General features: G+C 49.7%; 2 protein-coding genes across 2 annotated transcripts; both read left to right on the forward strand.

Annotated features, from left to right (window-relative positions):
- Positions 1-14,936: 14,936 nt before the first annotated feature.
- LOC142917350 (cadherin-2-like) lies at positions 14,937-20,037 on the forward strand. The gene is made up of 4 exons (XM_076061985.1): positions 14,937-15,344; positions 17,622-17,849; positions 18,519-18,668; positions 19,843-20,037. Exons 1-4 carry the CDS (start codon positions 15,252-15,254, stop codon positions 20,035-20,037), a joined length of 666 nt encoding a protein of 221 aa, XP_075918100.1. The 5' UTR covers positions 14,937-15,251.
- Positions 20,038-20,266: 229 nt separating this feature from the next.
- On the forward strand, positions 20,267-26,253 carry LOC142917363 (baculoviral IAP repeat-containing protein 7-B-like). The gene is made up of 3 exons (XM_076062000.1): positions 20,267-21,966; positions 23,035-23,086; positions 24,075-26,253. The coding sequence occupies exons 1-3, from the start codon at positions 21,859-21,861 to the stop codon at positions 24,269-24,271; spliced, it is 357 nt and encodes a 118-aa protein (XP_075918115.1). The 5' UTR covers positions 20,267-21,858; the 3' UTR covers positions 24,272-26,253.
- Positions 26,254-26,508: the final 255 nt, after the last annotated feature.

Here is a 26,508-nt window from a genome sequence, read left to right on the forward strand (position 1 = left end):
TTATTTAAATTAAAACCCGCTCGGTGCAGGAGGAAAGTGTCTTGTACCACGCGAGTGACGTCACCAATCCTGCTGCCGCGTGACGTCACGAGGTAACAGAAATCTGCCGCTCCGCGCGTGAACTGAAATCCGAGGTGAGAAATTCTCATTGCGATTGTGGTTGTTGTGGTGGTGGTTGTGGTGGTTGTTGTTTACAGAGGTAGAGCCTCGCTCTCTCGTAGGGATGTCAGTTGAGTAGCAGCGAGCATGGGAATCGATGTCCAGGTTGGAACTTTACAACGCGGGGCCTAGCCACGCGGGGCCTTGCCTCCTGCCCTCGCCTGATTGCATTTACTTTAATTATCTCGCTTAAGTTTAATTTGTCTTCACCCGGCTCGCCACTTTGTAACTTTGTTTTATTGTAAATATTCACCCAGTTTTTATTTTCTTTTGTTAGCAGGCCAATCCCGCTTGAGCTGCTATACCGCTCTTGTTATCAGAAGCGACCTGCCCACAACAACACAAGGTGAGGCTTTGTCAACGTGTGTGAATGTTTCGACTTAAAACTTTGGTGACTGCAGGAATTAATATTCTTGGTTCTTTCGGTAAAGTCACGTAGATAGAAAATAAAATAAAAATAACAGATAATAATTTTTTCTTTTTTAAAATGAAGCAAAAAACCCCACAACGTTTATATGGCAACATTAATGTTGAAGATGCGAGGGCTTACAGGAATATTTATGACATTTGCCCTCTCATTGTGTGCCATGACAATGCTGTTTGCACAGTCACATATAGTCACTGTAAGATGTTCCTCTTGGTCGTGTTTTTGTATTTTTGCTTGTTGTGGTTGCACCCGATTCAAGAGCCGAATGGCTCACGGGACTATTACCAAAATAAATCAAACTGAAAATCAAAAAAACTGAAACCGCGTGATGAATTTTGGGAAAGTTTTTCACTGCATCTCCAAATATATATAAAAGGCAAAGTTGTGATTGTGTGTGTCTGTTCAAAATGTTTAGCGTACTTCCCGACATGCAACAAACTGGAAACTTGCCATGTGGGTACTTTCCAGACTGTACACCGTGCAAACTTTTTGGTTTTTATTGGGGGGGGGGGGAGCTCAATAATGTATAGATTTTTTGCTCGGCAAGTGAGCTGTGACGTCAAATCTGTCACGTGACCCTCGCACGTGGAAGAGTAACGCATTGTAGTGTAGCGGTTAGCGTTGTCTGTGTGTGTGTCTGTGTGTGTATCTGTGTGTGTGTCTGTGTGTGTGTGTCTGTGTGTGTATCTGTGTGTGTCTGTGTGTGTGTGGAAGCCTAACGCATTGTAGTGTAGCGGTTAGCGCTACGCCGCGCTATGAACCTGGCGACCCGAGTTCGATTCCCGCTCACGGCCACCACCGGTGACGATTATTTGAACAGCTTCTGGGCCGCCCCTAGGTAGACTCAGCCTAAAACGAGTAACTGTCGTGGTGTGAACATCGCCACTGGGGAGACAAAGGCGGCCGGACGTGGTGGATCCAAGTCCCGGTCGAAGCCGGGTAGTACAGCTAGTCATGAATACATGAATGAATATAGACGTGTAAGTCACGTGTGACTGTATATATTCATTCCTCCATGGCTCGATACTGACGTGTAGATGGTGTGGATATTCTTATTTTCTGTCTGCAGCTCACGCTGGTCTGATGGAGCAAATGCACTCAGCACAGCAAGCCGGGAAGACAAGTCAACAATGCGACCAGCCTGCATACAGCACGGATTGGACTGGAAATTTGACACAGCACCAGAGAACTCGCACAGGAGAGAAACCCTTCAAGTGCACTGTGTGTGACAAGGCATTTTCAGATTCATCGACTCTTAAAAAACACCAGAGAACACACACGGGAGAGAAACCCTTCAAGTGCACTGTGTGTGGGAAGGCATTTTCAGATTCATCGACTCTTAAAAAACACCAGAGAACACACACGGGAGAGAAACCCTTCAAGTGCACTGTGTGTGGGAAGGCATTTTCACAGTCATCTGCTCTTAAAATTCACCAGAGAACACACACGGGAGAGAAACCCTTCAAGTGCAGTGTGTGTGGGAAGACATTTTCAGATTCATCTGCTCTTAAAACACACCAGAGAACACACACGGGAGAGAAACCTTTCAGGTGCACGATGTGCGGGATGGCGTTTACACAGTCATATAATCTCGTATTACACCAGAGAACACACACGGGAGAGAAACCCTTCAAGTGCAGTGTTTGTGGGAAGACATTTTCAGGTTCATTTGTTCTTAAAACTCACCAGAGAACACACACGGGAGAGAAACCCTTCAAGTGCACTGTGTGTGACAAGGCATTTGCATGGCCATCAGTTCTTGAGACCCACCAGAAAACACACACAGGAGAGAAACCCTTCAAGTGTACTCTGTGCGGGGAGCCGTTTGCAGATTCATCAAATCTTCGAAGACACCAGAGAACACAAAAGCATCACAAGGAGCGGAGTCGGGAGTCTGAAATCAGCTTGTGAAAGTCAAAGTGCCGCAATGAGCCCATCCCTCATGAAACAAGAACCGGACGAAAATCCCAGCTTGGACACTCTTAAAGGTATAAAGGTGGAATATGAAGAGGTGATGGTGAAGAGGGAAGAGGTGATGGTGAATAGCGAAGAAGTGAAGGTAAAATGTGAAGGTAAAGATTCAACTCCAAAATGGGACCTTCACATCGTGAAGCAGGAGGAGAATTCTGACTGTGAGTCAGAGTGAGGCAACTCCCAGCAGTTTGTGGAAGTGGAGGTGTGGGTGGACTTCCTCCTAGACAATACAAAGTCAAGTGGAGACACGGTAGATGTGTAAGCTTGAGACAATGTCGCTACAATAGATGCACCTTTGTCACAGGCCTTTAATGACAAGAATGTGAAGTTGAACACTCAGCCCCTAGGTTCAACCTGCAGAGTAAGAGCGGCCAGTCTTTGTGAACCTGTGGGTTGGGTCAATCTCTTACCAGGAGCGAGAGCCAATAAGCTCCCAAGCATTCACTCTTTTATCAATTGCATTTATATGGTGCCTGCTTAATCGCCTCTACGTTACTTTACCGAAAGAACCAAGGAGTATGGATCCCTGCAGTCACAAACTTCAAATCAAGATTGCCTCAGCAACTCGGAGTTTTGTATCCCGTTTCAGCCACTCGAAGAGCATCCCCAAGTAGCAGCTGCCCCTTTGTGGCACAAGGTGGTGGCCCTGCACCGGCCTGCATGTGAACAAGAGCCTGTCAGTAGGGGGCGATGGTTGATGTGGCATCTTAGTTGTGGAGTTTGTAGGTAATTTTTCTATTTAAAGCTTTTGTGACTGCAGGGATTCATCCTCTTGGTTCTTTCGGTAAAGTCACGTAGAAGGGAAATAATATGATAATAAAAATGAAACATAAAATAAAATTCTCACGACGTTCGCAAGAAGCCGAAACGTCGTGAAAATTTTATTTGATTATCTTATTATTTCCCTTCTACGTGACTTTGTAGGTAATGTTTAGAATGTTATCAATTTTGACGAAGACGCCAGCGTGCAAATGACAATAGTACGTTGTACATACACTGTTAAGTAGACGGCGCATATTTTTTTTAAAATAGCTTCTTGTTAATACGATGTAACCTGATGCAGTCTATTTCACTGCAGTAATTCAATTTAGTTAAAAAGCCTGTCAATAATTTAGAATTAATACTTGTCTGATTGTGCGTGTGCATGTAACATTTTGTCTGGGGGTCAAACATTGAATAAGTGATGTTAGGACAAAGTGTGTGTCTGCTTGGAAGTAACCTGTACAGAGAACTCGGGTGAGACCCGTTGTTCTTGTGATGCAGGTCAAAGGGTACGTTTGTGTTTCACGAAGCGTCTGCCTCTGGAGCAACTCATTGTCTTTGAAATAGGGAGCACGCTCGGATCATTCATCAGTTACAAGGCATACCACTTAAAAGTTACACGTATAGGAGGAGGTACATTCTCTACAACACGAATTGTAGTTTTGTGTTACGTGTTGACGTCGATTTAGCCTAACTAGGGCTATAAATTCCCTTTACTGATTCACGTCTGGATATTCGTACCTATCGGTTGAAGCAAACCCCACTGCTGTTGTTGAGACGCTGTGCACCAATGAGGGTCCAAGCATTTTAGGGCCTTCGGCCAGGAAAGTCACAACATTTGCACACGAAGGACGCATTCACGCAAGCACCTCGTGCTCCGTTTTGAAGTTTTAAAATGAAACATCTTTGAATCGTGTTGTGTTTTGAATTAGATGATTGTTATTTCTTCATTAAAAGCTTATTTCATTTTACATCCGGAAGGCTTCGTTGAGAAGGACATTTCGTGGGAATTTTCTCTCGTCGTTAAGTAGACGGCCTTGCCGGGGGTTCGGTTCGATGCGGACTTTCGCCTGTTTGGGATTGCGGGATCGAGATAAGGCGACACGGAGCTGCTGGCCGTCTGCAGATCGATTCCAACGTAATCGAGCGTCTATCCCTGCGCGTCCGTCGTTGGTACAGGGGGTGCGTGTCTCCGTTGTGGAGTTTCTGTGTAATGTTTGGAATTGCCCCAATTTTGACCGTGACACCAACATGCAATGTCCTGTGCGTTGTGAATGACACAACGTTATATTTTACATCTGCCGTTTAGCAGACTGCGCATATTGTGGTGAATGTTACTGGGGTAGCCAGGTGTGCCTGTCGGATTTTAACCTTGAACCTCTGCAATAAATAGAGAATGTGCTACAACATTCTTGGTTCTTTCGGTAAAGTCACATAAATAGAAAATAAAAAAAATGCGTTTATTTTTATTATTTAAATCGTCAATTTATTTTTTTCTTTAATGTAACATTTTAATTTACGTGACTTGACGGAAAAAAAACAAGAACGTTAATTCCTGTGGTCGCGAACGTTTTGAGTCAAAATAGAATGTGCCACCACTCGGCTCGCCTCAATCTGCATGGAGGCGTGGGGGTGGGGGTCAGCCTGAGAGAGTTTCTCACCGGCGCAGAACTTCGACGCAGAGGCTCCACTCAGCTTCGTGCGGAGCGACAGGCCAGGCAGCTCCCACACAGCGTGGTGCAGCTCGTTAACATTTATGGTCTTGCTTCTTTCGGTAAAGTCACGTAGATAGAAAATAACAAAAACAAGAAAATTGGAGAAATAATAAATTGATGAAAAGATGCCCATTGGTCGACTGAGATGACTGTACCCCCCACAGTGTACACACACACAGTGTACACACACAGTGTACACACACATTGTACACACACAGTGTACACACATTGTGTACACACACAGTGTACACACAAACAGTGTATACACACAGTACACACACACAGTGTACACACAGACACAGTGTGTACACACACACAGTGTACACACACACACAGTGTACACACACACAGTGTACACACACACACAGTGTACACACACACAGTGTACACACACGGTGTACACACACACAGTGTACACACTGTGTATACACACAGTGTATACACTGTATACACACACAGTGTATACACATTGTATACACACAGTAAACACACACAGTGTATACACAGTGTACACACACACAGTGTATACACACAGTGTACACACACACACAGTGTACACATACACACACAGTGTACACACACAGTGTACACACACACAGTGTACATACACAGTATATACACACACACATAGTGTACACACACAGTATACACACACAGTGTATACACACACACAGTGTACACACAGTGTACACACACAGTGTATACATACAGTGTATAAACAATAATGTCCACGTTGTTGTAGCTGAGCCCACGCACCCAAGGGCGGGAGCAATGTAAAATTAATCTAAATCAACTTAAACTCCAATCCCGCTCTTTGACGTCACCACTCAGCATTACTTCATCGGCGTGAAACGCCAGGGGAAGGTGTACCTCGCTAGTGACGTCATGTCACCAAGGTATTCCACGCGCTCTTGAGCGTGACGTCACCTCCGCTTGGGTCACTGCCGATTGCGGTCCAGTGCCAATCCTTATTTGGGCAAAGCTACGCCTAGTGACGGCAACTCATTAACATAATGTCTTCGTTAAAGCCGTCGCGAGTTTATTGCGACGGGTTCATTGCCCACGACATATGGGAGGTACATTAACATAATTTATTCATTCTCTAATTTATTTATTTACGGAGCCGCTCATTGTGGGAGGAGCGTGTTTCGTTCCCCGGAAGTGACGTCACGTCACCTGCTGCCGCGTGACGTCACGAGGTAAGAGGAAGCGATAGCTTCCTGCACTGGAATCCGAGGTGAGAAATTCTCATTGCGGTTGTGGTGGTGGTTGTGGTGGTGGTGGTTGTTGTTGTTTACCAAGGTAGAGCCTCTCTCTCGTAGGGATGTCAGTTGAGTAGCAGCGAGCATGGGAATCGATGTCCAGGTTGGAACTTTACAACGCGGGGCCTAGCCACGCGGGGCCTTGCCTCCTGCCCTCGCCTGATTGCGTTCACTTTAATTATCTCGCTTAAGTTTAATTTGTCTTCACCCGGCTCGCCACTTTGTAACTTTGTTTTATTGTAAATATTCACGCAGTTTTTATTTTCTTTTGTTAGCAGGCCAAGCCCGCTTGAGCTGCTATACCGCTCTTGTTATCAGAAGCGACCTGCCCACAACAACACAAGGTGAGGCTTTGTCAACGTGTGTGAATGTTTTGACTTAAAACTTTGGTGACTGCAGGAATTGATATTCTTGGTTCTTTCGGTAAAGTCACGTAGATAGAAAATGAAATTCCTGTATACCAGGTGAGGCAGTTAACATCTCACCAGTTAGCCTCGGCTATGTTAATTGATCCTCGATTAATTACTTGGTGTAGTGAGGAAGCATTAATGCTGAGCAGATGAAGGTGGCCAGGCATGATTCTAGACACGCCACCTCCAGTGTGTGACAGTGTAAAGGTTGTATTTGCAGTAAAGTCTATCAACTCTATTGAACACGGAGATTATATCAAAACAATAGTTAATTTTTGTTTTCCTCTGGAACTCTTACTAAGAATGGAAACAGGAGGTGAACACAGCACAAACATGCAGCTGAAGTCGGAACTGTTCATCCCAGCATTCAAGGACATCTGAGTTGCGATTGAACATTAATTCATGCATTTCAGCATAACACAAATAGTATTGTTTTCAACACCATTTGCTATGTCAGCTGAATTTAGCTCTTATAAATATTCCTTTTGTAGCCAGACAGCCGAAATTGTGTGCTTAGAGTTTTGGGTTAACATTCATTTTGAAGATACGAGGGCTTCCAGACATGTTTATAACCATTTGCCCTCTCACTGTGTGCCATCACAGCCCGTGTGATGAATTTGGAACACTTTTTCACTACATCATGAATATATGAATAAGTATAGACGTTTAAGTCACATGTGACTGTATATATGCATTCCTTTGTGCCTCGATACTGACGTGTAGATGGTGTGGATATTATTTTTTTCTGTCTGCAGCTGACGCTGGTCTGATGGAGCAAAGGCAGTCAGCACAGCAGCTCGGTACGACAAGTCAACAATGCGACCAGCATGCATACAGCACGGATCGGACTGGAAATTTGACACAGCACCAGAGAACTCACACAGGAGAGAAACCCTTCAAGTGCACTGTGTGTGACACGGCATTTGCATGGTCATCAGTTCTTGAGACCCACCAGAGAACACACACAGGAGAGAAACCATTCAAGTGCACTGTGTGTGACATTTCATTTGCATGGCCATCAGTTCTTGAAAGACACCAGCGAACACACACGGGAGAGAAACCCTTCAAGTGCACTGTGTGTGACAAGGCATTTACATGGCCATCAACTCTTCAGACCCACCAGAGAACACACACGGGAGAGAAACCCTTCAGGTGCACGATGTGCAGGAAGGCATTTTCACAGTCATCAAATCTGCAAAGACACCAGAGTACACACACGGGAGAGAAACCCTTCAGGTGCAGTGTGTGTGGGAAGACATTTTCAGATTCATCTTCTCTTAAAAAACACCAGAGAACACACACGGGAGAGAAACCCTTCAAGTGCAGTGTGTGTGGGAAGGCATTTCCACGGCCATCTGCTCTTAAAAAACACCAGAGAATACACACAGGAGAGAAACCCTTCAGGTGCTTTTTGTGCGGGATGATGTTTGCACATTCATCATATCTTAAAGTACACCAGAGAAAACACACGGGAGAGAAACCCTTCAAGTGCACTCTGTGCTGGAAGGCGTTTTCACAGTCATCACATCTTAAAGTACACCAGAGAACACACACGGGAGAGAAACTCTTCAGGTGCACTCTGTGTGGGATGGCGTTTCGACAGTCATCACATCTTAAAGTACACCAGAGAACACACACGGGAGAGAAACCCTTCAGATGCACTCTGCGGGAAGGCGTTTGCACATTCAGAAAATCTTCAAGTACACCAGAGAACACAGAAGCATCAGAAGATCTGCAAGGAGTGGAGTCTGAAATCAGCTTGTGAAAGTCAAAGTGCCACAATATGCCCATCCCTCGTGAAACACGAACCGGAAGAAAATCCCAGCTTGGACACTTTTAAAGGTATCAAGGTGAAATATGAAGAGGTGATGGTGAAGAGGGAAGAAGTGATGGTGAAGAGGGAAGAAGTGATGGTGAAGAGGGAAGAAGTGATGGTGAATAGCGAAGAAGTGAAGGTGAAATGTGAAGATGAAGATTCAACTCCAAAATCGGACCTTCACATCGATGGAGGCAACGTGAAGCAGGAGGAGAATTCTGACTGTGAGGCAGAGCGAGGCAACTCCCAGCAGTTTGTGGAAGTGGAGGTGTGGGTGGACTTCCTCCGAGACAATCCAAAGTAAAGTGGAGACCTGGTAGATGTGTAAGCCTGAGACGATGTCGCTCCAATAGATGCACCTTTGTCACAGGCCTTTAATGACAAGAATGCGAAGTTGAACACTCAGTTCCTAGGTTCAACCTGCAGAGTAAGAGGGAGCGGCCAGTCTTTGTGGACCTGTGGATTGGGGAGATCTCTGACCAGGAGCGAGAGCCAAGAAGCCCCCAAGCATTCACGTCGTGATATATTATTATTTTTTCTACCTACGTGACTTTACTGAAAGAACTAAAGAGTATATGAACAAGAGCCTGCAGTAGCGGGCGATGATTGATGTTTCATCTCAGTTTTGTAATTTGTCGCTAATGTTTAGAATTCGCCAGCATGCAATGGCCTACTCGTTTTGAATGACACTACAATAGTATGTTTTACATCCACTGTTAAGCAGACGGTGCATATATTTTTTTAATTGCTTAATCAGATGTTATCTGATGCAGTATATTTCACTGCAGTAATGAAATTTTGTTAAAACTCCTGTCAATATTTTAGAATGAACACTTGTCTGATTTTGTGTGTACATGCATCACTTTTTTTTATAAGGGTCAAACATTGAATAAGTGTTATTTATAAATGTGTCGTAACCCTCCACCACCCGACACGGCCAATCAGCAAAAAAGTGTCACGTTGACAAAAGACAAATAGGTCACTACTTTAGCCCACCGGTGTGTTGAAGAGTGAATCCACAACATTTACAGTTTGAGTACGACGTTTCGCTGGTAAATACATCCAGCATCATCGGGCAATTCACCAGAATGGTAAAGCCCTCGCTTGCTCCCGGTTTTATATAGGGCAGCAGGGTGACGTCATTATTTAACTCATATCAGGTGCAGTGATTAGAGGCGGAGGGGGGGGTATTGTAATTATATAATCGATTAGTAATCAGTCAATGGTTATGATTAGTAATGAGTTGTAGATTAGTAATTAGTTATAATGTGTGTTAGTGATTATATGCTATGTTAGTAATCCGTTAATTAGTATGTGTTTCCCCTATAAGGAATTGTAATGTGTATTATTTAATAATACGCTTCCAGGCCGCACTATTGGTCGCGAAAACCTACGTGTTAAACTGATTGAATAAGTGATGTTAGGACAAAGTGTGTGTATGTTTTGGAAGTAACCTGTACAGATATCTCAGGTGAGACCCGTTGTTCTTGTGATACAGATCAAAAGGTATTTTTGTGTTTCAGGAAGCATCTGGAGGAGATACATTCTCTACAACACGAATTATAATTTTGTCTTACGTGTTGACGTAGATTTTGTCGAACTTTGACTAGAAATGCTCCTTGCTGATTAACGTCTGGATGTTCACAACCATGGCTTGAAGCAAGCCCCACTGCTGTTGAGACATTGTCCACCAAAACCGGTCCACAGTTGGCTTGCACACACAGTGTACACACACACAGTGTACACACACACAGTGTACACACACACACAGTGTACACACACACAGTGTACACACACATAGTGTACACACAGACAGTGTCCACCAAAACCGGTCCACAGTTGGCTTGCACTGAAGCAATGCTGCAGTAATTATGGACTCGCAGGAAGGCCGTGGGATTTATATTTCGTGTTCAACATTCCTTTGTTTAGTGGAGAGACCGATTAAATTAAAGACGTCTTATCTGCTGATCTTGTTCATATCTGTGTACATCGATATCCCACATTGCTTGCACATACACACCACACGCAATTAAATCAATAAAAATAAGAACGACTTCCGGGCATTGCGAAGATGGAGGAATCTCTTTCAATGGAGCAAGTTCAGTGTGTTCGATTCAACATCTCTCTGTCCGTCTGTGTCATCTGTTTGCCTCTGTGTTTCTTTCTGCCTGTGTCTCTCTGTCGTCTCTGTGTTCCTCTTGTCTGTGTCTGTCCGCCTGTCTTGTCTGTGTGTGTGTCTCTCTATCAGCGTCTATCCAACCGTATTCAACGACTGTCAGTAGCAACACGCCCCCGGTCAACTTCCACGGCCCGCGACTCAAACTTGTTTATCTGTAACTTTCGCACCATACCTAGCCAACCGTGTTAATCCATGGGTCTCTGTGTGTATATAACTTCTTTCGCACCATACCTAGCCAACCGTGTTAATCCATGGGTCTCTGTGTATATAACTTATTTCGCACCATACCTAGCCAACCGTGTTAATCTATGGGTCTCTGTGTGAGTCTCTGTGTGTGTATCTGTGTGAGTCTCTGTGTGTGTATCTGTGTGAGTGTGTGTATCTGTGTCTGTGTGTGTATATGTGTGAGTCTCTGTGTGAGTCTCTGTGTGAGTCTCTGTGTGTGTATCTGTGTCTGTGTGTGTATCTGTGTGAGTCTCTGTGTGTGTATCTGTGTGTGTATCTGTGTGAGTCTCTGTGTGTGTATCTGTGTGAGTCTCTGTGTGAGTCTCTGTGTGTGTATCTGTGTGAGTCTGTGTGTGTGTGTATCTGTGTGAGTCTCTGTGTGTGTATCTGGAACTTATTTCGCACCGTACGTAACCGAACCTGCCCAGGAGGAGCGGCTGGTATCATAAATCGCTTGCCTTATTGCCTCAGCAACTCGGTGTTTCGTATCGAACCTCATCTCAAACAATGGAAGGTCGCCCCCTAGTGGCAGCTGCCCCTGTGTGGCACAAGGTGGCCCTGCACCGGTCTGCACGTGGACATGAGTCTGTCGGTAAGGGGCGATCATTGACGCGTCATCTCCCTTGTGGAGTTTCTGGATAGTGTTACTGGAATTGCCACAATTTTGACCGTGACACCAACATGCAATGTGCGTTGTAAGTGACAGTGGTTTGTTTGACATCCGCTGTTAAGCAGACTGCGCATGTTGTGGTGAATGTTACTGGGGTAGCCAGATATGCCTGTCGGATTTGAACCTTGAACCTCTGCAAGAAATAGAGAATGCGCTACCATGTTCCTGGTTCTTTCGGTAAAGTCACGTAGATAGAAAACAAATAATAAATTAAAATTGTAATAATACAAATAATTAAAAATAATAAATTTAAAATAAATTGATGAAAAGATGCCATGGGTCGACTGACTGAGATGACTGACCAATGCACCACCTGTGCCCCCTACTACACACACACAGTGTACACACACACATTGTGTACACACACAGTATACACAGTGTACACACACAGTGTACACACACACACTGTATACACAGTGTATGCACAGTGTACACACACAGAGTGGACACACAGTGTACACACACACAGTATATACAAACAGTGTACACACACACAGTATACACACACAGAGTGGACACACAGTGTACACACACACAGTGTATACAAACAGTGTACACACACACAGTGTACACACACAGTGTACACACAGAGTGGACACACAGTGTACACACACACAGTATACACACACAGAGTGGACACACAGTGTACACACAGAGTTTGCACAGTCACCACATCTTCAAAAACACCAGAGGACACAGGAGAGAAACCCTTCAAGTGCACTCTGTGCAGGAAGGCCTTTTCAGAGTCATATAATTTTGTAACACACCAGAGAACACAAGGGAGACCGCATCGCCCTGTGGACCTCCAACGCTGACAGCAGCGAGGCCGTCATTACCATCGGGTGAGCGAGACGCTCACCTACTGACACATCCAACTCACATACCAACTCACATACTCACCAACTCACCTACTCACTCACCTACTCACCCACCTAGTCACCTAATCACCCACTACTCACCCACCTACTCAGCCACCTACTCACTCACCGACCACCCACCTACTCACTCGCCCACTCACTCACCTACACCCACTCATCTACTCACCCACTCAATCACCTACTCACTCACCAACTAACCCATATACTCACCCACCCACTCACATACTCATATACCAACTCAGCCACTCATTCACTCACCCACTCGCTCACCCAATTGCTCACTCAGCCACTCACTCAGCCATTCACTCACCTACTTGCTCGCTCGCTCACTCACCCACTCGCTCGCTCACTCAACCACTCGCTCACTCACTCAACCACTCGCTCGCTCACTCACCCACTCGCTCAGTCACTCACTCACCCAGCCACTCACTCATCTACTCTCTCACATTCACTCTCCCACTCAGTTTCCTACTCACTCAGCCACTCAATCACCTACTCAGCCACCCACTCAGCCACTCACTCACCTACTCACTCACCTACTCACACAGCAACTCACCCAACAGCTACTCACTCATCGACTACCCATCTACTCACTCACCCACTCACTCACCCACCTACTCACCCACCCATGCTAATGACGATGCTGGCTGTGTCTTTGTCTCATCTCTCTCGCCGTGTCTCTCTGACCGTGTCTTTGTCTCCGTGTCTTTCTGACGGTGTCTGTCTGCGTCTCTCTGTCTGTGTCTCTCTCTTTGTCTGTCTCTCTGTCTGTGTCTCTGTCTCTCACTGTCTGTGTCTCACTCACTGTGTGTCTCTGTCTATCTAGGCGTGTGTACAAGCGCAGGCTGGGCTTGCCTGCCGACACGATCATCGCTTATCAGGCACACGGAGACAGCATGGCCAAGAGTGGACAGCCCTGGGCGGACAGCGCCCGGCAGACATCGGCGCGGTCGGACAGCGAGAGAGCAGGGGGCGGAGAGACAGCGGCACGAGCTGGAGGAGACACGGGGTGGTGGGACACGGGGAGAGAGAGACACGGGGAGAGAGAGACACGGGTAGAGAGAGACACGGGTAGAGAGAGACACGGGTAGAGAGAGACACGGGTAGAGAGAGACACGGGTAGAGAGAGACACGGGTAGAGAGAGACACGGGTAGAGAGAGACACGGGTAGAGAGAGACATGGATTGAAAGAGACACGGGGAGAGAGAGGTGGGCAGTGTTGAGCAATTGGGCAGTGTTAGTCTATGGGCCGTGTTGAGTATATGGGCAGTGCTGAGTTTATGGGCAGTGTTGAGTCTATAGGCAGTGCTGAGTCTATGGGTAGTGTTGAGTCTATGGTGCAGTGTTGAGTCTATGGGCAGTGTTGAGTCTATGGTGCAGTGTTGAGTCTATGGGCAGTGTTGAGTCTATGGGTAGCAGTGTTGAGTCTATAGGTGGCAGTGTTGAGTCTATAGGCAGTGTTGAGTCCCCCCACTCACCCACTCACTCACCCACTCACTGACCCAGCCACCCACCCACTCACTTACCCACTCACTTACCCACTCATCCACCCACCCACTCACCCACCCACTCACTCGCTCACGTATCCACTCAATCACCCACTCACTCACCCACCCACTCACTCACCCACCTACTCACCCACCCACTCGCCCACTCACCCACGCACGCGCTCACGCTCACTCACACACACACGCACACACACGCGCTCACGTTCACTCACGCACACACGCACGCACACACGCTCACGCTCACTCACGCACACACACGCACACATGCACGCACACACGCACGCACACACGCTCACGCACGCACGCACACACGCTCACTCACGCACACACACACGCACACACACGCCCTCACGTTTACGCACACACGCACACACACACGCACACACACGCGCTCACGTTCACGCACACACGCTCACGCACGCACGCACACACACACGCTCACTCACGCACGCACACCCACACACGCCCTCACGTTCACGCACACACGCACACACACACACGCACACACACACGCTCACTCACGCACGCACACACACACGCGCTCACGTTCACGCACACACACACGCTCACTCACGCACACACGCACGCACACACACACACACTCACGCTCACTCACGCACGCACACACACACGCACACACACGCGCTCACGTTCACGCACACACACACGCCCCCACCACCGCCCTTTATCCCCCCCTCCCCCTTAGGTAATGGGCGGTGCCATTCGTCACACGGGAAGTGACGTCACGCCAGGCGCTGCCCCACCCCCACCACCGCCCTTTATCCCCCCTCCCCCGCAGGTAATGGGCGGTGCCGTTCGTCACATGAGAAGTGACGTCACGCCAGGCGCTGCCCCACCCCCACCACCGCCCTTCATCCCCCCCCTCCCCCGCAGGTAATGGGAGGTGCCATTTGTCACACCGGAAGTGACGTCACGCCAGCTGCTGCCCCACCCCCCCCTCTCCGTCACCCACGCGCCAGCTCTCAGCGCCATTTTCCCGCGGGCGTAGTCGCTGAGAGGTCCCCAGCGAGCCCGGGACCCCGACAGCAGCCAGACCCCCGGAGCCACGGGGATCCCTTCCCGAGATCAGGCAACAACCCTCTCGCCAACACCGCCCACAGCACGAATCGGGGACCTCGCAAACGGCAGCAGCAGTCACCCTCGCTACCCCCTTGCTGAGACGGGAGAGAGCTCCCTTCTCTGAGGCGAACTTGAGGGGATTCAGGGACCCCCCCCCCCGCCGCCCGCGAAGACGGAACCCCCGAAATGAGGGGGCTGTACCCCAGGGTCCTGCTGCTACCCCTGCTGCTGCTGCTGCTGGGCGCGGTGAGAGCGGAGGAACAAAGCCGCGAGTCTCAGGTAACGGGGCCTCACACCCCCAAACGCGTCCTCCTCATCCCCTTCATCCCCTTTTCGAGCTCGTTCGTCAGCCCCCCCACTCGCATCCCTCTACCCCTTACACTGCTTCCCCCCACCAACCTCCCACCTCACCACCCCCCCACCAACCTCCCACCCCACCAACCTCCCACCCCCCACCCCACCACCCCCCCACCCCACCACCCCCCCACCCCACCACCCCACCAACCTCCCACCCCCCACCCCACCACCCCCCCACCTCACCACCCCCCCACCTCACCAACCCCCCACCCCACCAACCCCCCACCCCACCAACCTCCCACCCCACCACCCCCCCACCTCACCACCCCCCCACCCCACCACCCCCCCACCTCACCACCCCCCCACCTCACCCCCCACCCCACCAACCCCCCACCCCACCAACCTCCCACCCCACCACCCCCCCACCTCACCACCCCCCCACCTCACCAACCCCCCACCCCACCAACCCCCCACCCCACCACCCCCCCACCCCACCAACCTCCCACCCCACCAACCTCCCACCCCACCACCCCCCCACCTCACCAACGTCCCACCTCACCACCCCCCCACCTCACCAACGTCCCACCTCACCACCCCCCCACCTCACCAACGTCCCACCTCACCACCCCCCCACCTCACCACCCCCCCACCCCACCACCCCCCCACCTCACCAACCTCCCACCTCACCACCCCCCCCCTCCCCAACATTGCCAGCAGCACCTGTGGCGAGGGTGACGGTGCCACTTTGGAATCTTCGCTGGCACAATGTCCGAGTGTCCTCACCTCCGTCTGCCACCCTCACCACCGCCGCCACAACCACAGCTGTTGCCCCCCCCCCTCCCATGCCCCCCCCCCCGCTCCACGCGGCCTTAACGGATCACTTCCTGCACCACGCAGCTTTGCGCCGTGCCTAATAAGCAGCAGGCGTTGAGTCCACGACCTCTGACCCCCCCCGCCCCCAACCGTATAACCGGAGTGGCTGAACGCAGCGTTTGAGGTAGGGTTGAGATGACGTAGAGGTACTGCTGCCTTGTGTGAGCGCAGTTACGGTGCGAGCGACGCGTCTTCGCCGTTAACTTTGACGTGTACCTTTTTATTTTTCGATTTAAAGCTTTCGTGACTGCAAGGATTCATCTTCTTTGGTTCTTTCGGTAAAGTCACCACGTAGAATGAGAATAAAATAATAAATTAATAAAATGACACGATAAAATTATCACGACGTTTCGGCCACAACACAAGTGGCCTTCAGGTGAAGGAACAGACCTGTCGGGACGACTTGAAGCTCTGTCGTCCCGACAGGTCTGTTCCTTTCACCTGAAGAAGGCCACTTGCGGTGTGGCTGAAACGTGGGAATTTTATTGTGTTATTTTATTAATTTTAATTATTTTATTCTCATTCTACGTGGTGGTGACTTTACCGAAAGAACCAAAGAAAAAGCGTACCTTTTTATCCGCAGCTGGCGTTGATATTCGGAGTTTATTTTCCGGGTTTAGGCCACGCAACGATCCGGCCAAATTTATGTCGTTAAGAACACCCCCCACCATCGGACCCCCAAGCAAATTGAATCGCCGTGGGTGAAATGAGCATCTTAACGGTACGCCCGTTATTAATTTCGCCTCGAAATTGCGGATTAGAGGTCGGAGTATAATTAAACTATTTCAAACTTTTGTTTTATTTCACCAGGTAAAGCCCCACTGGGTTATGTAGCTCGCTTTCAGAAGCGTCCTGCCCACAAACGATAGCCCGATGAGGCGGTTAATCACGTGGGCATCTTTAGCGTCACAAACAACTCCCAAGCGCACGTTGACTCTAAATGTGCAGGTAAAAACCTGTAAGAACCGGAGAAAAATCCACACGGCCACGGGGAGAACACGCAACCTCCAAATACACAGGCACCGTTAGCGTCGGCATCGAACCCACGACCTCCGGCACACCAGGCGAGGTAGTTAACATCTCGCCACCGTGGGGAAACGTGAAGTAAGCGACTTGGCACGCGCGGCAATCTTCAGGTTCAGGGGCCGAGGCAAATGGGAACGGTTGGCCGGTGTCGTCGACGCGTGGCCCAACGCGACCAACGTCGCTTGTGAACTTCGTGACGTTGACCGCGCTACCCCCCCCCCCACGTGATGAAATGGGGGGCGGGGGGGGCGGCCCGGCTGGATTTAGAGCGGCGAGGAGTGCGTGAGAGAGGGGGGGGGGGCGCGCGCGGCACCGTTAGCGTCGTCCCAACGGAGTCGCCTCCGCCGCTTTGCCTCGCAGGGAAGGCACGGGGGGACGTCCAAGCGGGAGACGGAGCGCCAGGAGGAGGAGGAGCGCCAGGAGGAGGAGGAGGCGGGCGTCGGTGCCGCGGGGGCGGAAGAGGGCGGCGTGCTCGCGTTCCGCCGGCTGCGGAGCGGCAGGCGGCGCCGGCAGAAGCGCGGCTGGCTCATCCCGGCAATCAACGTCCCCGAGAACGACCGCGGGCCCTTCCCCAAGGGGCTGGTGCAGGTGAAGGTCCCCCTGCACTCTTCCCCCCCCCCTTGCCCCCTCTACCCCGGCACCCCTCCCCCACCAGCAAGAAAGGGGGGCCTGGGTTCGATTCCCAACTCGGGTGCCCTGCTGCCTACGTTCAACCCCCTGTTGAGCAGTGTGTGAATGTCACGCGTTGGTGAGTGTGAGGGTGAATGTGTGTGTGTGGCATGTGGTGTATGTGTCTTTGGGGTTCGTGGTGTATTTAGCATGCCATGTATCAGCATGTGATTTTTGTGTGTATGTGTACATGTATATATGTTGGGGGAGCGGTGGTCAATTGGTTAGCACACACTGCGCTCTGAACCTGGAGACGTGAGTTTGATTTCCACTTACGGCTAACACCCAGTGACAGTTATCTGAACTTGGTCTCAACTAAGTACACGGTGCGGTGTATAACCATCTCCACACTGGGGAGATAAAGGCGGCCGGGTGTGTTGGTAACCGCATATCGCACCCCCTCGTGTGCCACGCCAGCCTTCACGTTTGCTGCCGCTCGCCAACCGCGCTTGCCCCGGCAGCCTGCTGAAGGCCATCCGGGATATCTTTGCGTACGCGTTTTCACGCGATGTACGAGCGTGGCTATCGCGCGGAGCGTAACGCCGCCAACTGCCGCCTCCCCTACCCCGTGTGCGTGCGCCCCCGCAGATCAAATCGAACACGCGCGGGAAAATCCGCTACAGCATCGTGGGGCCCGGCGCCGACCAGAACCCCACGGGGGTGTTCGTCGTAAACTCCGTGACCGGGCGCCTCTCGGTCACCAAGACCCTGGACCGTGAGCTCATCGCAGAGTACCTGGTGAGGCGCCCACGCTAACACACACCCACGTGTGTGTGTTAGTGAGCACACACGTGGGTGTGTGCTCACTAACACACGTGTGTGTTAGCGAGCACACACACACGTGTGTGTTAGCGAGCACGCCCACGTGTGTGTGCTCGCTAACACACACACACACACGTGTGTGTGTTAGCGAGCACGTCCACGTGTGTGTTAGCGAGCACACACACACACACGTGTGTGTGTGTGTGTGTGTGTTCGCGTGGTAAGGTCCAGGCCTCTATTGCGGAGCTTTCTCAAATTTCCTGGCCCCCGGACCACTCGGTCAGTGTAAACATTTACGTGGTGCAACCCCCTCCCGCCCCTGGTGACACAAACCATTCACTTCTCTAAATACCAATATTACTCAATTATATTCATATTACCGGAACATTAAAAGAACGTTAACGCAGCTATAACGGTTTAGATCTCAGGGTTCGGGTAGTTTTAATCGGGGTGGTTTACTTAATTTTATTTTTCAATTTTAAATATCATGAGTAAACTATTAATGTCCGAAACAAAAGGCGTAAACATTTGCGGATCAACCTGCAATTAGCATCGCAGCCCAGCGGACCTCCAGGAGTACCGTCCCGGACCGCCGGTGGTCCAGGTACTACCCTTAGAGAACCGCCGCTCTAGAGGGATGTTTGGCCAACTCTAAACATCCCAACACCACCACAACAACAACGACGAGACGCAGGGACAAAGGATCCCTTGTATAGCGCGTCGTAGACGGTTGAGGCAAGTGCTGTTAGCGAGCACCGCATAAAGGCCAACATTTGTGCATGACGGGGTGGGTGGCCAGCAACCCCACCCACGCTTTTGTCTCCAGAGTGGCGACGTTTACACGGCCGGGCAATCAGGGGCAGCACCAATGACTGGAACCCAGGGGCAGCCCAGGGCGGCATCAATGACTGGGACCCAGGGGCAGCCCAGGGCAATCGGGGGCAGCACCAATGACTGGGACCCAGGGGCAGCCCAGGGCAGCACCAATGACTGGGACCCAGGGGCAGCCCAGGGCAGCACCAATGGCGATGAGAACCAGGGCGCCGAACAACGACCAGTCCCCACGCGCTTTCTTGCGTGTGCCGCACGTTGCATGTGCGTTGCGTGTGCGTTGCGTGTGCGTGGCGTGTGCGTGGCGTGCCCGCTGCAGCTCAAGGGCCACGCGGTGGACATGAAGGGGCATCCGGTGGAGAACCCCGTGAAGCTCGTCATCAACGTCATCGACATGAACGACAACCGGCCCGAGTTCGCCACGCCCGTTTTCCAGGGCTCCATGGCTGAGGGATCCCCACCAGGTGCGGCGTACGGACGGGCACAGACGGGCGCGGTGGTGATGGGGGTGTGATAGTGATAGCGCCCGCCGGGGTATTTTGTACCATCGGACACTCAACCCCCACAACTCTCAATTGGTGATGGGGCAGTTGTGGAGAGAGTGGAGAGTTTACCCATACCTGGGCAGTGTGTTCATGACCAGCTCCGGTTTGACAGCAGAGGTCTCACTCTGAATCATTCGAGCGGCAATGTCTTTTCATCGGTTGCGTAACACCGTGTGGAAGCTACCTGGTCTGTTGCTCTGCACGAAGCTTCAGGTCTTCTCGGCCACAGTCATTCCCTCCCTTCTCTCCGCTTGCGAAACGTCGACCCCCCGAATGGAACATCTTCACCGGTTAAAAACATTTAGGCTGGCCTGCCTACGATTCATCCTGGGTTTAACCAGGCAGGCTGGATTGTGTGAGGAGCTCACATATCCTCGAAAGATCTAGACAAAGTCCCATCGGTGAGCTCCTCCGGCATATAGCTGGGTCATGGAGCCCGCATGCCCAGCCACCGCATGCCGAAACTGATTTTGTTCGGCCGGATCGAGGGAGATTAAACAGGCACGGCACGGGCTAGAGAAGAGATGGAGTGATGTGGTACAGGAGGATGTGGAGCTGAGCGGACTTGCCAGTGTCAAGATCGGCCTCTGTGGAGGAGGCTCGTGAAGGACGCTACTGGGCAGTTGGAGGCAACCGCCCTCCAACAACAACGGAGGGCGGAGGAGCGACACTCACAATAAGCTGAGTGCCGGGTGGCTAAAACACAGCAAGTTGGCACAGTAGGGGGCACAGGTGGTGCATCAGCCAGTCGTCTCAGTTGACCCGTGGCACCTGGGTTTGCCCTGTGACCGCCTCCCAGTGGGCGTTCGACACTTCACGTGGCCTCAAGGTGCACATAGCCTGGCACAAGCGTCGTGGTGATATCACCGCCACTTAGTGGCGAATGGCGGTTGTTGTTGTGATGGTGGTGGTAGTGGCAGTGGGGATATTGGTGGTGAATGTGGTAGAGGTGGCAATAGGCATGGTGGTGACGTAACAGTGGCAATGATGTTTATGATTAACAGGTGAAGCTGGTTTAAATCATTATGATTGTGATGACATTTTCTTTGGTTCTTTCGGTAAAGTCACGTAGAATGAGAATAAAATAATAAATTGATAAAATAAAATAACACAATAATATTCTCACGACGTTTCGGCCACAACACAAGCGGCCTTCATCAGGTGAAGGGAGCGAGACTGTCTGGTAGGACAGCGCTGGAGTGAGAGAGCCACGTTCAGATCACGGATTTTAAGCTGTGTGAGAGGAACAAAGAGCCTTGACGAAGGAATTAGCATAAAATTTAGCATTGAAAAGGCTGAATGATTAGCTTGTGACTGGTCACAGAAATAGCTATGTTAAAAGTTAAAGCATACACATCCGCAGAGGCACCCTCATTAAAATGCAAATCAATTCATAACATTTTTGACATGCGTTTTTCTGGATTTGTTGTTGTTATTCTGTCTCTCACTGTTCAAATAAACCTACCATTAAAATTATAGACTGATAATTTCTTTGTCAGTGGGCAAACGTACAAAATCAGCAGGGGATCAAATACTTTTTTCCCTCACTGTAAATATTAAATAATTATGTGTTCCCCAACACATCCATCGCATTATATAATAATGATGTGTTCCCTGATACATCCAACGCATTATAAGATAATAACAAAATCATAATAAACGCGATAAAATAATAGATATAATGTGTTCCCCAATACAACCATCTCACTATAAGATCATAATATAAATAATAATAATGGTGACGTGCTCCCCAATACATCCACCACATTGTACCCAGCCGGCGTAAAATAATGACCCCCCTCCCCCCGCCTCTCTTCCCGCGTCGTTTGCTGAACAGCTGCGTGTTTGTTGGACGACAGAAGGGGGAAGCTTTCGTCCGCGGGTCGACGCGGCCACCGGTAACAAAACATTTTCTCGCCAACTTTTGGTTTCGCAGGAGAATCGAGTTTAACGCCGGCGTGCGAACACGCCGCACGTACGATTTTTTGTTTAGTTTTTTAACGTTGACCTTGGTCAACTCCGGTCGTTGAACAGACGAGACCAGCCTCGTCTCTTGATGGAGTTTATCAGCGGTCTTGAACACAAATAGACTCAAACTTAAACTTCGCAGGCAGCTTGAAATGTTGTTCATCATTCAGGGGTAAAAATACAAAAATAATGTGGTTTTATTACCAATATGCTTATTGTAAATATAGTAGTGTGTATAGTATAGTAGTGTATAGTGTAGTAGTGCATAGTGTAGTAGTGTATAGTAGTGTAGTGTATAGTATAGTTGTGTATAGTATAGTAGTGTATAGTGTATAATAGTGTATAGTGTAGTAGTGTATAGTGTAATAATGCATAGTGTAGTAGTGTATAGTAGTGTATAGTATAGTAGTGTATAATAGTGTAGTAGTGTATAGTGTATAGTAGTGTATAGTGTAGTAGTGTAGTGTATAGTGTAGTGTATAGTATAGTAGTGTATAATAGTATAGTAGTGTATAGTGTATAATACTAGTACAGCTCACACCGGTGTGTTGGAGAGCCAAGCCACAACATTTAGAATCTGAGTACGACGTTTCACCAGTAATTACAACAACAACGAGCTTCATCAGGCAACAGCCAGATTGAATGCACTATATAACTATATATATAACTATGGGGATAATCGGTGTTTTTGGCGTAGAGATCCACGGAATTTTTTTTTATTTTATCTTTTTGGATGCTGCGCGATTTAGAGCCGTCTGCAGCTGCCCTGCCCCCCGTCGTTAGCGGCGACAATCGAGAGCCGGCTCTTGTCGTTCCGTTTGGTTTGCCGACACGCCGATTGCAAATCGAGCGCAGAGTGACGGTGCAAAAAGTCGCGATCGTTTTCAACGCGAGCGGTCGTCGCCTGCGTAACTTATCCATTTTTTTCGGTTCTTCTGCGTGACACCGGCGATGATTCTTACACGCGACGATGTTCATCTTTATTTGTCGGTTCAAAGGCTCCGCTACCGGGACAGACGCCGCAGAGTACAACCGCGGAGATTGAGCACGGTAAGACGACGGATCCCTGCGCACTGTATCAGACCCTCACCTGATACAGGTGAAGGTCTGATACAGGTGAGGGTCTGATACAGGTGAGGGTCTGATACAGGTGAGGGTCTGATACAGGTGAGAGACTGATACAGGTGAGAGTCTGATACAGGTGATGGTCTGATACAGGTGAGGGTCTGATACAGGTGAGAGTCTGATACAGGTGAGGGTCTGATACAGGTGAGAGTCTGATACAGGTGAGGGTCTGATACAGGTGAGGGTCTGATACAGGTGAGGGTCTGATACAGGTGAGAGACTGATACAGGTGAGAGTCTGATACAGGTGAGGGTCTGATACAGGTGAGAGTCTGATACAGGTGATGGTCTGATACAGGTGAGGGTCTGATACAGGTGAGAGTCTGATACAGGTGAGGGTCTGATACAGGTGAGAGTCTGATACAGGTGAGGGTCTGATACAGGTGAGGGTCTGATACAGGTGAGGGTCTGATACAGGTGAGAGACTGATACAGGTGAGAGTCTGATACAGGTGAGGGTCTGATACAGGTGAGGGTCTGATACAGGTGAGGGTCTGATACAGGTGAGGGCCTGATACAGGTGAGAGACTGATACAGGTGAGAGTCTGATACAGGTGAGAGTCACGACCTCATGTATATCAGACGAGGTGGTCAACATCTCGCCAACTTTGCGCCCCATATGTAAGCAGTCTGGTGATGATCGACCATCACTTTTTGAAACCGGTGAAAGTGTGTGGGGGTGTGCCCGTGTGTGTGCGTCTGTGTGTGTGTGTGCGCTTGCGTCTGTGCGTGCGCGCGTGTGTCTCCGTGCGTCTCTGTGTGTCTCTGTGTGTCTCCGTGTGTCTCTGTGTGTCTGCACGTGTGTCTGTGTGTCTCTGTGCGTCTCTGTGTGTCTGCACGTGTGTGTCTCTGTGTGTCTCCGCGTGTGTCTCCGCGTGCGTCTCCGCGTGCGTCTGCGCGCGCTTTTGTCCACAGCAGTGCCATCGACTGAGGAGCTTCTGGACAAGCTGGAAGAGCGGCTGTCCTGCAAGGTGTGCATGGAGCGCGAGGTGTCCACGATGTTCGTGCCATGCAGACACGTGGCCACGTGCGGCCACTGCGCCCTCTCCCTGAGCCGGTGTCCCGTGTGCCGCGTCGCCGTGAAGACGTCGCTCCGGGCCTTCGTGGTTTAGGCGGACGGCCGGGCGAAGGAGGAGGAGAGAGAAACGACCGCCAGGGATCCCGACCGCCCGTGGCTTCGACAAGTCGGGGCGAGTTCGTTGATTGACCCGTCCCCTCTCCCGTGCCGAGGTCGCTGGCGAGCGTTCGGCGTTCGTTTTTTCGCGCAGGGAGGCACGGGGAGGGCAATTTCACTTGGTCACCGCCCTCCACCCATAGAGCAGCCTTTTTTGGGGGGGGTTTCCGGAATGTGAAAGGGTTCGTTAATAATTATCAGTGTGGTGGTTTGAAGGCGTATGATGTCAGACTTGGAAAGTGAAGGAAGTGAAGTTTTAAGACTGTTCTGTAATCTTTCCGTGGTGCTAACGTTAAAAAACGCCCCTTTTTCAAATTTTCTTGCTGTGGTTTTCACACCCGATGATTATTGCTCGTGTTGCAGTCGAAACGTCGTGAGAATTTTTATTGTTTTATATTTATATTATTTCATTGTTTCCCTTCTACGTGGTGACTTTACCGAAAGAACCAAGAACCTTCTTCAAGGTTCTTTCGGTCAAGTGACGTAGGGACAAAATAAAATAAATCACGACGTTTCTGTCGCAACACAAGCGACCCCCCCATCAGTTGAACTGTACCTGTTCCGCCTGATGACGGTCGCTTGTGTCGCGATGGAAACGTGGTGATGTATTTTATACACCTACCACGTGATGACTTTGAGAGCGTGGATCCCTGCAGTTGCCACGAAAGCTTCAAGTGAAGATTCTCAAGGCTGCTTTCAATGTTGCGTTCAGTCAATGAAACGTCCGCACATTCGAGTCGAGTGCCCATTAATGGGCCACGCAAGGCCCAACGCGTAGGGCCGAGGCTTCGCTCTGTGGCTCGTTTGATCGTCTCGTTATTAAATCATTTTTGATGTCACCAGAGGACTTGGGAGTCTTGTTGTGTTTAGACTGCAGGAGCGGTGGGAGGGGTTTTAAGAGCTATTAAATTGTCTCTCTCTGTCTCTGTGTGAGTCTCTCTCTGTGTGTGTCTGTCTGTCTATGTTGTGTGTCACTCTCTGTTTGTCTCTGTGTGAGTCTCTCTCTCTGCTTGTGTGTCTGTCTCTGTGTCTATGTTGTGTGTCACTCTCTGTGTCTCTGTGTGAGTCTCTCTCTGCTTGTGTGTCTGTCTGTGTGTCTATGTTGTGTGTGTCGCTCTGTGTGTCTCTGTGTGTCTCTCTCTGTTTGTCTCTGTGTTGTCTCTCTCTGCCTGTGTGTCTGTCTCTGTGTCTATGTTGTGTGTCTCTCTCTGTTTGTCTCTGTGTGAGTCTCTCTCTGTGTGTCTGTCTGTCTATGTTGTGTCACTCCCTGTGTGTCTCTTTGTGAGTCTCTCTCTGCTTGTGTGTCTGTCTGTGTGTCTATGTTGTGTGTGTCTCTCTCTGTTTGTCTCTGTGTGAGTCTCTCTGCTTGTGTGTCTGTGTGTCTATGCTGTGTGTTACTCTGTGTGTCTCTGTGTTGTCTCTCTCTGTGTGTCTGTCTGTGTGTCTATGTTGTGTGTCTCTCTCTGTTTGTCTCTGTGTGAGTCTCTCTATGCTTGTGTGTCTGTGTGTCTTTGCTGCGTGTCTCTCTCTGTTTGTCTCTGTGTGAGTCTCTCTCTCTGCTTGTGTGTCTGTCTGTGTGTCTATGTTGTGTGTCTCTGTGTGTTTCTGTGTTGTCTCTCTCTGCTTGTGTGTCTGTCTGTGTGTCTATGTTGTGTGTCTCTGTGTGTTTCTGTGTTGTCTCTCTCTCTCTCTGCTTGTGTGTCCCCGTGTCTATGTTTTGTCTCTCTCAAATTTATCAATCGTTGGAAGAACGTAATCAACCAGGTGGGGCGTTGATTGTTTTGTTGGCCGACTCTGTGTTATATTGCATTATATTTCCAAGTTTACTATGTTTGTTCTCATTCATTTGTACCTGATGATGGTCGCTTGTGTTGCAATCGAAACGTCGTATTCTATTATTATTAAATTTCTTTACCATTACGAATTGTCTGGGAATCAAAGCCAAGCAAGTTTCTTACCACAGTGACCGCACGAGACGTGAAACAAACGCTGCGCGTGTAGTGGGTGCAGGGAGATTGGAGACGGCGTGTAGAGGCAACACGTTGATTTAACGACAACGGTAACAGCAATAGTAGCGGTCCCTAACACAAAGGGGTAACGGCCCCTTAACCCGCTACCTGGGGGTGGTACGGCCCCCGGACAAGCGTGGCCTATCACTGGGACCACGGGCTCTCT

Source organism: Petromyzon marinus, unplaced genomic scaffold (assembly GCF_048934315.1).
Source record: "Petromyzon marinus isolate PM22_M1 ecotype Great Lakes invasive population unplaced genomic scaffold, UKy_Petmar_22M1.pri1.0 PM_G_Scaffold_47, whole genome shotgun sequence".
Taxonomy (NCBI): domain Eukaryota; kingdom Metazoa; phylum Chordata; class Hyperoartia; order Petromyzontiformes; family Petromyzontidae; genus Petromyzon; species Petromyzon marinus.